Source organism: Heteronotia binoei, chromosome 4, assembly GCF_032191835.1.
Source record: "Heteronotia binoei isolate CCM8104 ecotype False Entrance Well chromosome 4, APGP_CSIRO_Hbin_v1, whole genome shotgun sequence".
Lineage (NCBI taxonomy): Eukaryota > Metazoa > Chordata > Lepidosauria > Squamata > Gekkonidae > Heteronotia > Heteronotia binoei.
The window spans coordinates 59,051,796-59,065,653 of record NC_083226.1 but is presented as its reverse complement, the minus strand read 5'-3'; the positions used below and the strand labels follow the sequence as shown (position 1 = coordinate 59,065,653).

Sequence of the window (13,858 nt, the reverse complement as noted above, 5' to 3'; positions counted from 1 at the left end):
AGTTAAACATGTTCTAAAGTTTCAACTTTTCTGGTGCCACAGAGGCAGACCCTTTCCAGCATAGGAATCTTTCTATATCACCCCTTCACCACTGCAGAAGGAAGTGCTCTCCATCTGGCTAAGTAGATATTTCCATGATTTCCTTCACTAGAAAGCAAGTAAATGAAAACTCAAAATTTCTGCCCTTCAGTAAGATGTTTTTACTATCTCAGTTCATGGCACAGAGCTTGGACTATCCTAGTAGCCATGGAGAATGGTAGTTCCTTAATCTGCTTCCTTGCCCAATGGCAGAAGCTGCCACTGGAGATGGCAAATGTTTGCGTGACCAGGATTCCTTATGTTCTTCCAAGTGCTACAGTGCAGTAATTTGAATATGTTCTAATTAAAGTTCTGTTGAGAGGGTAGATGGGTTTCTTCAGCAGTTGCAGTACAAATTTCAACCCTGCTTACTCCCATCTAAATTGAATTAAAGCAACTCTGCATAGAATTGCACTGTAATTCATCATAAATACACTCAGTTTTCAAATTGTATTGCACTGTATATTTCACCCATCAAACAATGTGAGTAGGGTTGCCACATCGAACCCCAGAAATACCTGGGGACTTTGGGGGTGGAGCCAGGAGACTTTGGGGGTGGAGCCAGGAGACACTGGCGTGGAGCTAGGGGGAGGGGCGGAAACGGTGCCGGGGAGTGTGGCGGACCGCCCCGCAGCCTCTTCTCCGCTCGCCGTGCTGCTCCTCCGAGATGGGCTCAGGCTGAGCCCATCTCGGAAGAGCAGCCACGGAGCGCAGCAGAGGCGGCAGCGGCGCGGCGGCCTCTTCTCCGCTCGCCGTGCTGCTCCTCCGAGATGGGCTCAGGCTGAGCCCATCTCGGAAGAGCAGCCACGGAGCGCAGCAGAGGCGGCAGCGGCGCGGCGGCCTCTTCTCCGCTCGCCGTGCTGCTCCTCCGAGATGGGCTCAGGCTGAGCCCAACTTGGAAGAGCAGCCACGGCGAGCGGAGCAGAGGCCACCGCGCCGCTGCCGCCTCTGGGGTAGAAGCGGAGGTGGGGGGGTGGAGGCAGGCCGTGGGGCGTGGCGAGCCGCAAGTCCGGGTCCTAGAAGGGCCCGGATTCACGGCTCGCCATGCTCCTGGCCTGCCTCGCCCTCCACTGCGCTGCTGCCGTCTCTTGGCTGCTCCTCAGAGATGGGCTCAGCCTGGGCCCATCTCGGAGAAGCAACTGTGGTGGGCGGGGAGGGGGAGGGGGCGGCAGCGGTGCGGTGGCCTCCGGGGGACTCGTCATGCTCCCCGGCGCCATTTCCCTCCTCTTCCCCCGCTTCCATTTTTGGGGGGAGCGGGGGAAGGGGGTGGAAATCCTGGGGTGAGCCCGAGTGTCGCCGCCCCCCCCCCCCCCCGATTTATGTTTCTGTTAGCTGTGGATCAAATTCTACTGTGACTTAAGACTGAAGCTTCCTCACTTTAGCCCATACTCCACAACGGAGGGAAGGAGGCCATACTTCACATGATCAATATGTAGTTTGATGTGTTACTTCCTCCCATAATTTCTCTAGAAGTGCTGTGTCTATTTGTTTAAAGTAATTATATGCTGCTTTTCCAAATAAGTACAAAGCAGCTCGCACAAGCAAAGTATCAGTTTAGTGCAATCAAAATAAAGCAGAATGAAACCAACAGAATAGAACTCTTAACAGCTCTTTAAAAAGTCACTGTAATCCCCCCCACAGATCAGTCAAATGTTTCTTTGGAAACATTTAATGACTTTTTAGAACACTGAGAGAGTTAATATCTTTGAAATAGGAGGCTCCAGAGTAGGAGCCACAATAGATTAAACTATCTAGTATTTGAAATAATCTGGGCTAAGGTTGCCAACCCCCCTCCCAAATTGGGAGAGGTATCTTCTGCCCCAGTTTCCATTTCCTGCTGCTGCTTTGAGTGGTGGCAGGAAAAAGCTTTAAAAAACCTTAAAACTTAAAAATGCTGTCTTCACCATGTTCTTACTTCCCCAAGTCTCCTGCTGGTTGCCATTGTCCAATCTTCATTTTTGTCCAAGAACAGCAAGCAATGTCTTGGATTACAGTAATCCCCTCTATCAATGTAGAGCAGTTCCAGGCTGGTGATGGGGAGTACTGGATTACAAGTGGAAGATTTAAGTTACAGCAGCCCCAAAACAACCTGTAGCTTTAAGAAATGAAAGCTCTCATTTGTTGTTGGTAGGCAACCACACAGTATTTCCAGCCTTGGTTTCTTTTGGTAAAAAAGCAGGAGTGGTAGGGCTCTCAGGATTATTTTGACCTTTGAAGGAGGATTAATTAGGGCCAGCCCTGGTATCAATCACTACATCAGCTTGATACCACATGACTTGCATGACTCACCTGGGACTGGTTTACTGTTTAACAGCTGCCACCCCACAGAAGCTTGTGTGATATAGTATGTAAAATTTCACACTAGGGTCTGAAAGACCTGAGTTTGAATCAGCACTCTTCTGTGGATACTCAGTGACACTCTTGGTCTAAACTACTTACAGGGTTGGTGTGAACATAAAATGGAGGAGAACTATGTTAGTTACTTTGAGTCTCTATGATGGAGAAAGTTAGGGTATAAATGAAATAAATAAAATACATAATTTTAAAGAAGGGGAATAGATACAAATGTAATGTTGGTGGGTGGGTGGGAAGGAGAGAAAGAAGCAGGTGGAGGAAGAGGGAAAGAGTGTAGGAAGGGGGATACTGGGGAAGGAATATGGGGGAAAGAGGTACCCCCCCATACAGGTTCCTCATAGCAAAACTGGGCCTGCTTCAACTGGCACTGAACAACTTGGCCAGAGTTTTTCCAGGAAGCAACTGTCAGGGGAGGAAAGGAGGGAAAGCTGAAGACAGGGACAGGTAATGGTAGGTTGGCTGGTGGGTGGAAAGGAAAGAAGGAAGCAGGAGAAAGGGTAGAGGTGATGGCGGCTTTCAGGAAAGGGAAAAGGGAATTGTGGGAGAGAAGAAAATGAGATGCCTCCTGCAAGTATTTGCAGAGCTCATCCACATATTTTACTTTGCTATTACAGTTAGATCAAGAGTTCTGCAGAATCTCTAGTTTGTATATGAAGTTCTCAGAATCCATTGTGATTCTAGCATGGCTCTATGCCTGCAGTATGGATGTTACATGTTGTGTGTTTTGAATGCTGCCTGATAGAGAATGTTTTTGATTTGTTTCAGTTTAGCTTTTGGTATCTATAAATGTTATAAAGACTAATAATAGGAATGTGATCTGAGTACTGTGATAGCCGTAAGGATAGAAATGATTGCTAAACTTTAAGCTGCTTAAATGAAATTCTTAATTTTATAGCCATCAAAATAGCAAAACATTAAAAGTGATTGGTGAAATATATTTTAGAAGCAATCACTTTTAATGAGAATTGGATTTTATTAACATTTAAGGAGGATGTGGAAACATATCGACAAAAGTAAAACAAGGAATAACTTTCCATTAAAATGTATTTTTCAGGCTGACAAATCTAATGAAGGAAACTATACTTACTCAGAAACAAAACAAAAAGAAATGTGTGAGACCAAGGAAAAGACAAAACCACTTATTCCAGAGATATGTTTTATTTATAGTGAGGAGAACAATGAAAACTATCCATCAAATGGCTTTATTGAAGAAGATGGAACAAGTCAACTGATTTCCTGTGCAAAGTGTTGTGTACAAGTTCATGCAAGTAAATTGATCACTGTTGTCTCAAGTCTATTAGACATGCCTAATCCAGTAAATAAAATGTGATCTGCTGATGTTGGTAGGATTGCCGGCTCCATACTGGGAAATCTCTGGCTATTTGCGGGTTGAGCCTGGGGAGGTCAGAGTTGGGGGTAGAGGCTCAGCATGGTATAATACCATAGAGTCCACCCTCCAAAGCAGCAGTTCTCTCAAGGGGAACTGATCTCTGCAACTGGGAGATCAGTTATAATTCTGGGATATCTCCAGGCTCCACTTAGATGTAGGGTTGCCAGCCTCCAGGTGGAGTCTGGAGATCTCTCACTTTTACAACTGCTCCAGCTGGCAGAAATCAGCTCCCCTGGAGAAAATGGCTGCTTGGAAGGGTGGACTCTAGTACCATGCTGAGGCCCCCTCCCCAATCGTGTCCCCTCTCAGATCCACTTCCAAAGTCTTCAGGTATTTTCCAACACATACCTGGCAACCCTACTGGAGAGAGAACTGTGAAAAGTAAAAATGATATTGCACAGTCTCAATGCGACTTTTGAGCATTAGCCAAAGCCCTGGGATATTTGGAAGTCCAGGGTGTTGACCCACCTTGCTGACATCACATTCCATTTTTTTTACCCAAATGCTGGGTGGCAATCTGGCAGCTTAGCTACACACAATGGGGGTGAGGTCTAGAAATCATATAAACACTGGTTTTGGTAGAATTCAGTGCTTTTGCTGCTAGGGTTGCTAGGTCCCTCCTAGCAGCCAGTAGGGAATGAGGGTAGGGTTGCCAGATTCAGGTTGGGAAACTCCTGAAAATTTGGGGGTGGAGCCTGGGGAGGACAGGGACCTAAGCAGGGTATAATACCATACAGTCCACCCTCCAAGGCATCCATTTTATCTGAGGAAACTGATGTCTGTAGTCTGGAGATGAGCAGTAATTCCTGGGGCATACCTGAAGGTTGGCATACCAGCTGCTGCTACTATTACCACCACTAATAACAATAAAGCATTCCCTAACTGCTCAAGGAGTGTCACATAAATTATTTCAGTGAGCCTTGTCTTTCAAGGCAGGAAGTATTATGTCCTCTATGAGGGAAGGGGGGCTGAAATAGCAGCTTTTCCTAAGGCCGCTTGATGATTTTATGACTAGGGTATGGATTTGAATTATCTAATATTCTTAATTACTCAACTGTACTAACTTTCTGTTATTAAAAATTATTGCTGCAGTACTGAAATGGTGATTTTATCAAATGAAACTGTAATCTATGACAGTAAAAGGACTATTAAAGATAACACAACTGATTTTTAGGAATTAGTGTAGTTCCTTACATAGATAAATTCTCAACTGAAGATAAGCCAACCAACTTACTCTTGGGAAAATGTTCATTTTTCACTTCTTTTTATAACAGAATATGCCAAGTAAATATCTTATTTGTCTGTTTTGCCAGAACAATAATGAACTATAGCCTCTGTTTATCACCCTGGTTCTCTTATTATAGGTTGCTATGGTGTTCCTTCTCATGAAATTCATGATGGATGGCTGTGTTCGCGGTGTAAAAAAGGAGCCTGGACAGCTGTAAGTCATCTGTTTTATTCAGTGATGGTTCACAGCGCAGACCAACTAATCCTCCCAAATAACTGATTGTATCTGAGATAACAGATGTAATGGGGCATTTTTCCAATATGTCCACTTATAGTTGATAGCAGAATTCACATTTCTGTTTTTATAATAACTTCAGTGGAAGTTGTGATAGGATTTTCAGGAAAGTGCTTTGTACATAAAGGTAAGGTATTTGATTCAGTGTCATCTAAGGAAACAACTAACATCTTGGTGTGTTATAATTGAAAATAAATCCCCCCAAATCAGAAAAAAACTTCACATTATTTAGGCAATTGTCTTTGCCCCCTACAGGCTCTGTGTCAGCTGTGATGCTGCTACCTTTGAAAAGACTAAATGCCTTCACACTTTACTCAGTGCAGCTTAGCTTCTCTGACACAGCTTGTCAAAATGCTGTGCATTGAGCAGGTCATTTTAATATTGCATAGGCAGGTCAGTCAGAAAAGTGAGATGAACCATTAATGTTATCTCCCCTTGTGGCTCCAGGAGTGGTTCGCAATTCTAGGACTGATCTCAGTGAAGGTGATGCTTAGGGGTGTGTGCATTTGGAGAGAAACTAACCAGAATCAGAACCAAAAATATATATTTCAATTTTAATGTGATAAAGCATTGCTTTAAGTGCCATTAAGTGCTTTCTCATATAAGCACAGCATGTTTGCAAAAGTCCCACCCATGCCAAATATTTTCTTACAAAGAGTGTGTGTGTGTATGCGTATATGTCTATGTATGTTCTTTGTAATTGTTTTCTTTATATTGGTATTGCTTAACAATTGCAAAATTTACATGTGACAGGTTGACTTGATTTGCTGACCTTATGTTATTTAGGCTGCAGTCAGACGTACATTTTTATCCGACACAGCAGCAAATGCTCTTTGGATTTAAAGTGCATGTCCACATGACAACATCTGGGAGTACATATGAACATATGAAGCTGCCTTATACTGAATCAGACCCTTGGTCCATCAAAGTCAGTATTGTCTTCTCAGACTGGCAGTGGCTCTCCAGGGTCTCAAGCTGAGGTTTTTCACACCTATTTGCCTGGACCCTTTTTTGGAGATGCCAGGGATTGAACCTGGGACCTTCTGCTTCCCAAGCAGATGCTCTACCACTGAACCACCGTGAGTTGTGGGTATCCTGTCATGCTGTGACTTACTGTCGGACTTTTTTGATAGTGGATAAAATCCAGTCTTAAATGCTTGATGATGGGCCAAAAACAGATTTTCCCTGCCTGATCACACCAGTGTTACTGAGTCATCGCAACTTGTATCCCAGATTGGTGCCATTTTCTTTTAATCTTAGTGATACACGCATAACCACAGAATCAGCAAAAGGTGGCAGGGGCTCCCGGGTGCCTTAAGCACCACAACAGATGCATTCTGAGCAACTGCAAATGTTTCTTTTAAATTATTTGGATTTAATTTTGTGACACAATAATTATTTAGTCCATGCTTCTAGAAAATAGTCCCTACGAGGTTGAGTCAATCAGCGGCATTGTTTATGCACATGCACAAAGGCTGGGCCGTTTGATCAGTCAATGACGGGACAGGCGCTCTGCAATGTGGATTATGTTTGGGATGTCTGATTGGGCAACGAAGTTTCAAATAAGGATGGACAAAACAGGAGCACCTTGCTGATGGATTAAATGGTATGTCTGACTGCAGCCTTAATAGATTATACAGTATGTCACATGTACTGTGTGAACTCATACTTTGTGATTCTCCCTCCTCCCCAGTTTTATTAGTAGAGCAGTGTTTCCTTCCCCCAAGAAGGTATTTTCACTCATTGGGAACACAATGAGTAAGTCATGGGGAGCTATGTCTTTACCTAATAAGAGAAGGAAGATGCGGGAGGTGGTCCCCTCAGTCTGGGGAAGTGGGAAAGGGCACTTTGGGTGGTTAGGCAGATAGTCTGGCTGATGCCATTGGCAGCAGCCCCCCCACCCCCTCAAGCTTAATTGTGTGGGTTTTTAAAAGCTGGGGGTGATGGCATACAGTCCCAGTCTGAATCTTCCCCTAGTGTTAGTGGCAGTGAAGTTGCTGTGTGTGTGTGTAAATGCATTTTGTTCAACTCTTTACAGCAGGAAAGTCTGCTTACTTCTCAGATGCTTGGCCAGATTGTTCCCACCCATTTCTTTACCAGCATGGCAAGCAATAGTAGGAGGCATTTATTCTTCTGGGGGAAGCTTTTGTTAAGTAGGATATGAGGAGAGCCAGTTTAGATCTGGATCTGTAAATATTTCCAAACATCTTATCGATGGGTCCCTCCTTAATGGAACTTTATTTGCCTTCATCCTCTGAATGTTCAAATGGTTGCACCAAATTTCAAGAAGGCTTACTGCTTATCCCTTAATAATAAAACCCATGTCATGGTGGCAAAATGGAACAACCTAATTTGTTGGGACTGGTTGGGCCTGTAGGGCATCAACTATTGGTTCATCACATGTCTGTCACCTCCTCTGTCCTCACATTGGCTGACTCTGCTCTCCCCTGCCCACTGCAGGCTCAAGAATGTTGAACAAACTCCCACATCTCCAATTCTTGTCTGTGTCCTCTCTGTCAACCAGCCTCAGAAAGGGCTGCAGAGCTATTGTGGCCTTACCAAAGGTCTCCCAGCACACATAGTCTCCAAAGGCCACAGAAATAGCCAGGGAGGCCAGACCCTGCTGGGAGTGTTTCCTTAGAAGCCATGGCTGCCACCTGGAAAGTACTAGCCAGAGGCTATTGCTAGGCAACCCAGGCTGCTTTTGTTAGTAAAAGGAAAGGCCTCAGGTGAATAGAATGTTTACCCTTCAAAGCAGTTATTTTCTCCAGGATGGGGAGAGAGATTTGTTGTCTGGAGTTCAGCTGTAATCTCAGGAGATCTTCAGGCTCCACCTGGGGGTTGGCTACCCTACATCTGGTTGCTTGCTACTGTTCAGCAGCTCCTGTATGACAGCCATTGTGGCATAGGAGTCAGGGCTTCAGAGCAGGATCTGCCAGACCCAAGTTCTTGCTGTGGAAACTGAGTGGGTGATTTTGGACCAGCTACAGACTTTCAGCCTAACTTACCTCACAGGGTTGTTGTGCAGATCAAAGGGGGGGAGGAAAATGATGTAAGCTGTTTTGGTTCCCCCCCCCCCATCCTTTTCCTATGTAGAGGCTGCAAGGAGGGGGAAGGCAATGGAAAGCTGAAGTCAGAGAGGCGGATAAAGGGAAGGAGATAGTTTTGCTAACTCAGGTTAGGAAAATCCTGGAGATTTAAGGGGTGGGACCTGGAGAGGGTGGGGTTTGAGGAGGGGTGAGACCTCAGACAGGTATAATGCCATTTCCTCTTGGAAATCACTGATTCCCTGTTAGAGGGCTGCCTTCTATGCAGGAGGCAGTCAGGTGAAGATAATGGGAAAATTCACAAAATGTAGCATTGGGCACAAAATCCAGATACCTGAAAATGCTGGATTGAATCCTTTTTTAAACGTGATTTTATGGCCCTTACAATCATGCCAATATGTCTGAAAGGATATAGGCAATTTCTGGTGAAATCTCAGAAGCAAGGAGGGAGTTTGTTGAATGTCCAGTGGTCAGAGAGCAGGACTCGAATTACCTCCATGCATTTTGTTGACATCAGTTCTTTTGCTGAATGTTTACTTCTTTCATTTAAATAGTTGGCCTTCCCAAATAATACAACCCTCTTCCCAGAACATTTTCCTATTTCCTCATGAACTGGAAACATGCAGCACAACCAGTAGCAATGAACACTGTAGACAAGTTTTTCAAAGTACATAAATAGTGACCTCCCCCCTCCCCCTCCTCAGAATGATAAAGCTGGAATATATTGGTATTTCTCTCAGCAATGTAATTTCTTACCATTTTATGAAAAATAAAAGAGAGAGGTAGGAGGAACAGGTTGGAAGAGGAGATAATGTAAACAGGGTTTTTTAGGTTCTTATAGCTGTTGGTAAAGAACAAAACAAGAGGCAGCAGATATGGTGTGCATATTAACCAAGGCAGGGAAATAAAATGGCAAATACCAATTTAGAACAGATTAATACAAAAATAGTGATTCACATATATAGGTAGTTCAGTGTTTGCTCGGTGAATTGCTATTAAAATGTGCCCAGAGTCAATTTCTGTATCTGTAATATGTTTTCATTTTAGCAGGGTAGGCATTCTTTCCAGGCAAAATTGAATTTTTCCTCTCTTGCTGGCCACCAGAGAAAATTGTGAAAGGTTCCTTATCAGGCAATCAGAAGTTCCAGGACTTATGAAACTACCTTTGTTATAGCTCCTGCAGAGTTGTGGGTGGGTGTAGAGAGGTGGGAGAACAGCAAAAGTCAATTCTAGGAACTGACAGGGTGTCTTTTAAGTCAGAATGTAATTATCAGTTCAGTTCAGTGAACAGAGTTAGACAGCACTGCTGTTCTAACAACAACTTTGTCTGTTTTCTTTCAGCAGAGAGACAGGTGTGGCTCCCCTAAGTATTAGCAAGGTTATTATCATGTGCCTCCTTGTGAGGGGAGCCTCCTTGTGGTAATGTTCAAAATGGAGAGGGATATCTAAGGGACCTGGACCTTTCCTAGCAAACCCTCTTGTCTTTCCAAATTGGGGTGAAGTTATATAGACAGAACCCAAACTGGGTTCACTAATTTCAATGCTGGAACATCAAAGCCACAATCTACTAGCTTGTTAAATTAGGCCAGGAGGCATCTGGAAACAAAACCCTTGGAACTCACGGGAAAGATATGTGCCCTGTCTCACTAGCCCATGGAAAATGTTTTGGTTGCTGGTGGCTAACAGATTTTTTTTCAAAAACCCAATTCAGACACCACTATTTTTTCCGCTGATCCTAATGGATTTTTTAAAACCATTTCAGACAATCATTTGTGTCCCCTCCAAATTCAGGGTTGAACTGGTTTTGGTTTTTTTCCTGAAAACCCCTTTCTCCTTTTCTGTAGGGTCTGGTGCACTTCTGAATTGTTGCAGAGTGGTGTGTGAAATTTCTGAAGCGGTTCTGAAAGAGCCATCTTTTGCTTTTCATGTCCTTTCCCGGCATATTCTTTTTCTCCTAAAATTTCTTTAAAAAAATAAAGATTTTGTATATAGATTTTTGCTGTATCACAAAAATTGGAGCCATTTTTTAAAAAAAAGCACTGTAGAGCCAGAATAAAATCTCTTTACGCAGGGCACCAACGGGAGAAAAAACAACAACCCTGGGGTTAAAATGAAAACGTGAAAGTGCCCTTGTGTGTGCAATGTACATAGATCAGTGACTCAATCAATCAATATGCTCAGTTTAGATATTTTAGGATTTGGTTTTATTTAAAATATACATCAAAATATTTAGGCCTAATCCTTGACATTATAAGACTTGTCACAAGCAAACACGGTGAAGACCACAGATTTATGTTCGTCTGTAAAAAGCAAACTGGATGTGCTTGAAGCCCCAATTCCAATCAAGGCCAGATGGAGAATGGAAAACCAGTTTAACCCAACCACTTGCACTGAGTTTCTCTAATTGAAAATGGGTGGCCCATGCTGTTTGTATTTTAAAGGGGAAATGGCAAGTTTATAAGGACATACCTTTTCTCCCTATTAAAATGCTAACATGGAGCCCAGTTTTATTCAGTAAAACTATGCAGTAATTAAAGGGTTAAGTCTCTTATCCCATTCCTGTGCAACTCTGATCTGAGCTTGGGTTGCACATGTGTGTAATTTGCTTTTTATAGAGAAACCAAAATACATGATTTGGGTCACATCTCTTTGTGAATTTCACTGCAGTTGAAGTTCTCCTTCCAGGAAACTATACCAGAAAAAAGAGGCAGATCTGAACTGGGCCAATTAGTTCTTTTTGGTAGGAAATATCCAATAGGAACTGAACTTGGCCAAATAATATAAGCTTCAAATTTGTACCACATAGATGCAGACCAGAAAGATAGAGGTAAATTTTGAGATTACAGCTGTCAAATATGTGTACATGCTTCTTGCAGAAATAGCTTTGTGTCTTCCAGCAGTCATATATGAAGCAGCACTCATGATATGAGGAAGTGTATGTATGCGGACTCTAGTGAGAACTGAAAGCGTGCTCCTGCCGAGCTCATTGGAGCCAGACAGTCAGAGCTTGGGGACTTGGGAACAATGGGCAGCAGGATCCAAAACCCTGCTCCAATCACGGGTTTTTTTGGTTAAAACAATTTTATTTAGTAACATATGGTAACAATTTATATTTCTTGCATCATTAATAACTTTTTATCTATAACATATATTACTTTCTACCCACCCCACCCCGCTTTACTTGACCCCCGCTGGTGTTATGTACTTAAAATATTAATATTTAAAGGTACCCTTAACTAATTAAAGCAAAAAATAATATTCTCCTTTTTTCTAAGACTTAATCATTATCAAAAAATGTCCAATGTCCTTTTACTTTCCACTCTTTTTCTACATATCTTCTGAACTTTTCCACTCCATCTTAAAAACTTCTAAATCATAGTCTCTTAGAATTCTTGTTAATTTGTCCATTTCACTCCACATCATAACTTTTACAATCCAGTCCCATTTTTCTGGTATTTTTTCTTGCTTTCACAACTTGCGCATATAATGTCCTAGCAGCTGAAAACAAGTACCAAATTTTCTTGTTTAACCAATTCAAAAAAAGACTTTGGCAATTTTCCTTCTTTATTGTTATTGTTATTTCCCCCCCCCAGACCTATCCAGTGTATTGTTAATTGTTCCATTAAAGCCCCCCATTATCAAAACTTGGTCATGTCAGTTCATCAAATTGTTGTGTAATGTCTTTTAAAAAAGCATCCTTTGCACAGTCCCAGTAATGTTTTTTGCATTTAATATTTCTACTGCTACAAATTTTCCGTCTTTATCTTTAAACACTAATTTCAGCTCCAATTCTTGTTTAATATAAAAAAAATCACTCCCCTTTTCTTTTGTTCAGCCAATGAATAAAATTCTAATCCCAATTGTTTATTCCATAAAAATTTGTAATCCTTTTGTTTAATATGCACTTCTTGTAAACAAACTATATTGCAATTTTGCTTTTTAATCCAATGAAACGTTGCCCTTCTTTTTTGTGGTGAATTTAGTCCATTTACAGTTCAAGACAATAATTTGTAATCCATCATGCTGCAAATTCTTTATGTTCTTCATAAAATCTACGCAGTTCCTGTGCATTTGTAATTGTGGTTCTTTTCCCCTGAAGTTCAAAACTCAAACCTTCTGGTATTATCCATCTATACCTCATTTCATTTTCCCAGAATTTTTCTGTCAGTTTTTTATATGTTCTTCTATCATTTATCACTTGCCTTGGCAACTCTTTTATAATTCTTACTCTGCTGCCTCCCACTATCAATGTCTTTTCAAAGTTTTTGTTCATGATCTTTCCCACCATTTCTTTTGTCATATATCTTATAACAACATCTCTTGGTAAGTTTTTTTTTTGGCATAGAGTGAGTTCACTCTGTACATATAATCATACATGTTCTTAGTCTCTTCAGGATCTTCCTCCAAAAATTCTGCAATTATTTTTATTATATATTCTTTTAAATCACCATCTTCCTTCTCAGGTACTCCTCTCAGACGTATCTGAATCTCCATCAATTTGCAGTCATGGATTGCCACCTTTTCTTGTATTTTCAACAACGTGGAATCATGTACTTTCATTCTCCCTTCTACCTCCTGCACTTTCTTAGATGTTTCTTCTGTCTCATTTCTCAGATCTTCAATATCTTTTTTAATCTCTTCTATAATTTCTTTTTTAGATGCAGTTATCATCTCTTTCATGCCTTTCATCATTCTGGCCTCCATTGCCTCTAATTGATCCTGCATTTTCTCCAATGAAGTAGCCCTTGCATGGGTTTGCTTGTGTTCTGGCATTTAAAAACACCGAAAATTTTGATCTCACCAATTTCAGATTTGACTGTCAAGTTCAAAAGATTAGAGCTTGCTCTTTACAACAAGCCTAATTTCGCTGTCCTCAGAGCTTTCCAGACCGAGGTATTAATTTTTAAAGTTTTTTAATCCTTCAAAATGGCGGTTGCGACTTTTTGCTTCTGTTTAATTTTTTTTCTTTTTTCTTTTAAAGGCTTCTAAAGTCCATTATAAACAATATGTCCAATAGTATTTATCTTCGTATCATCACCTCAATTATTTCCAACAATTTTTAATGTCCCGAACACTTTAAAAATATTATTTTAATTTTAACCTCCTTGCAATGGCCTCCGATGTTTCTCTATGGTATTATAATCCTAGAGTAGGCTTTTCATCTACTACTTCCTGCTTTACTTGCCACCAAATCTCGTTTTCACTGGTAAAGAGATCTCATGATACTTGACTGACTTCCTGTGTTGATTGTATATACTGCAGGTCTGTGACGATGGTGCTCTTTTTTCAAAACCACAAGTAGACCAAACAATAAATTCCTTCCCACTTTTTAGCACTGTCCTTTAAATTTACAAAGTCCAAATTTCACCTCTTCCTCCTCCTTCCAAGCTTTCTAGATTTCCAATTCCCACCTTCTGAGTTTATTCTGTTTAACTGTAAATAGTCCTGGAATGAAAGATAGTCATC

General features: G+C 41.6%; 1 protein-coding gene across 2 annotated transcripts in view; it reads left to right on the top strand.

Moving 5' to 3' along the window:
• Positions 1 to 13,858, top strand: part of KDM4C (lysine demethylase 4C) — a 390,817-nt gene that overhangs the window by 248,358 nt on the left and 128,601 nt on the right. For both annotated transcript variants that reach the window (XM_060237364.1, XM_060237363.1), the window contains exons 15-16: positions 3,488 to 3,701; positions 5,188 to 5,264. In XM_060237364.1, the coding sequence (XP_060093347.1) occupies positions 3,488 to 3,701; positions 5,188 to 5,264 (291 nt within the window). The remainder of the gene's footprint in view (positions 1 to 3,487; positions 3,702 to 5,187; positions 5,265 to 13,858) is intronic.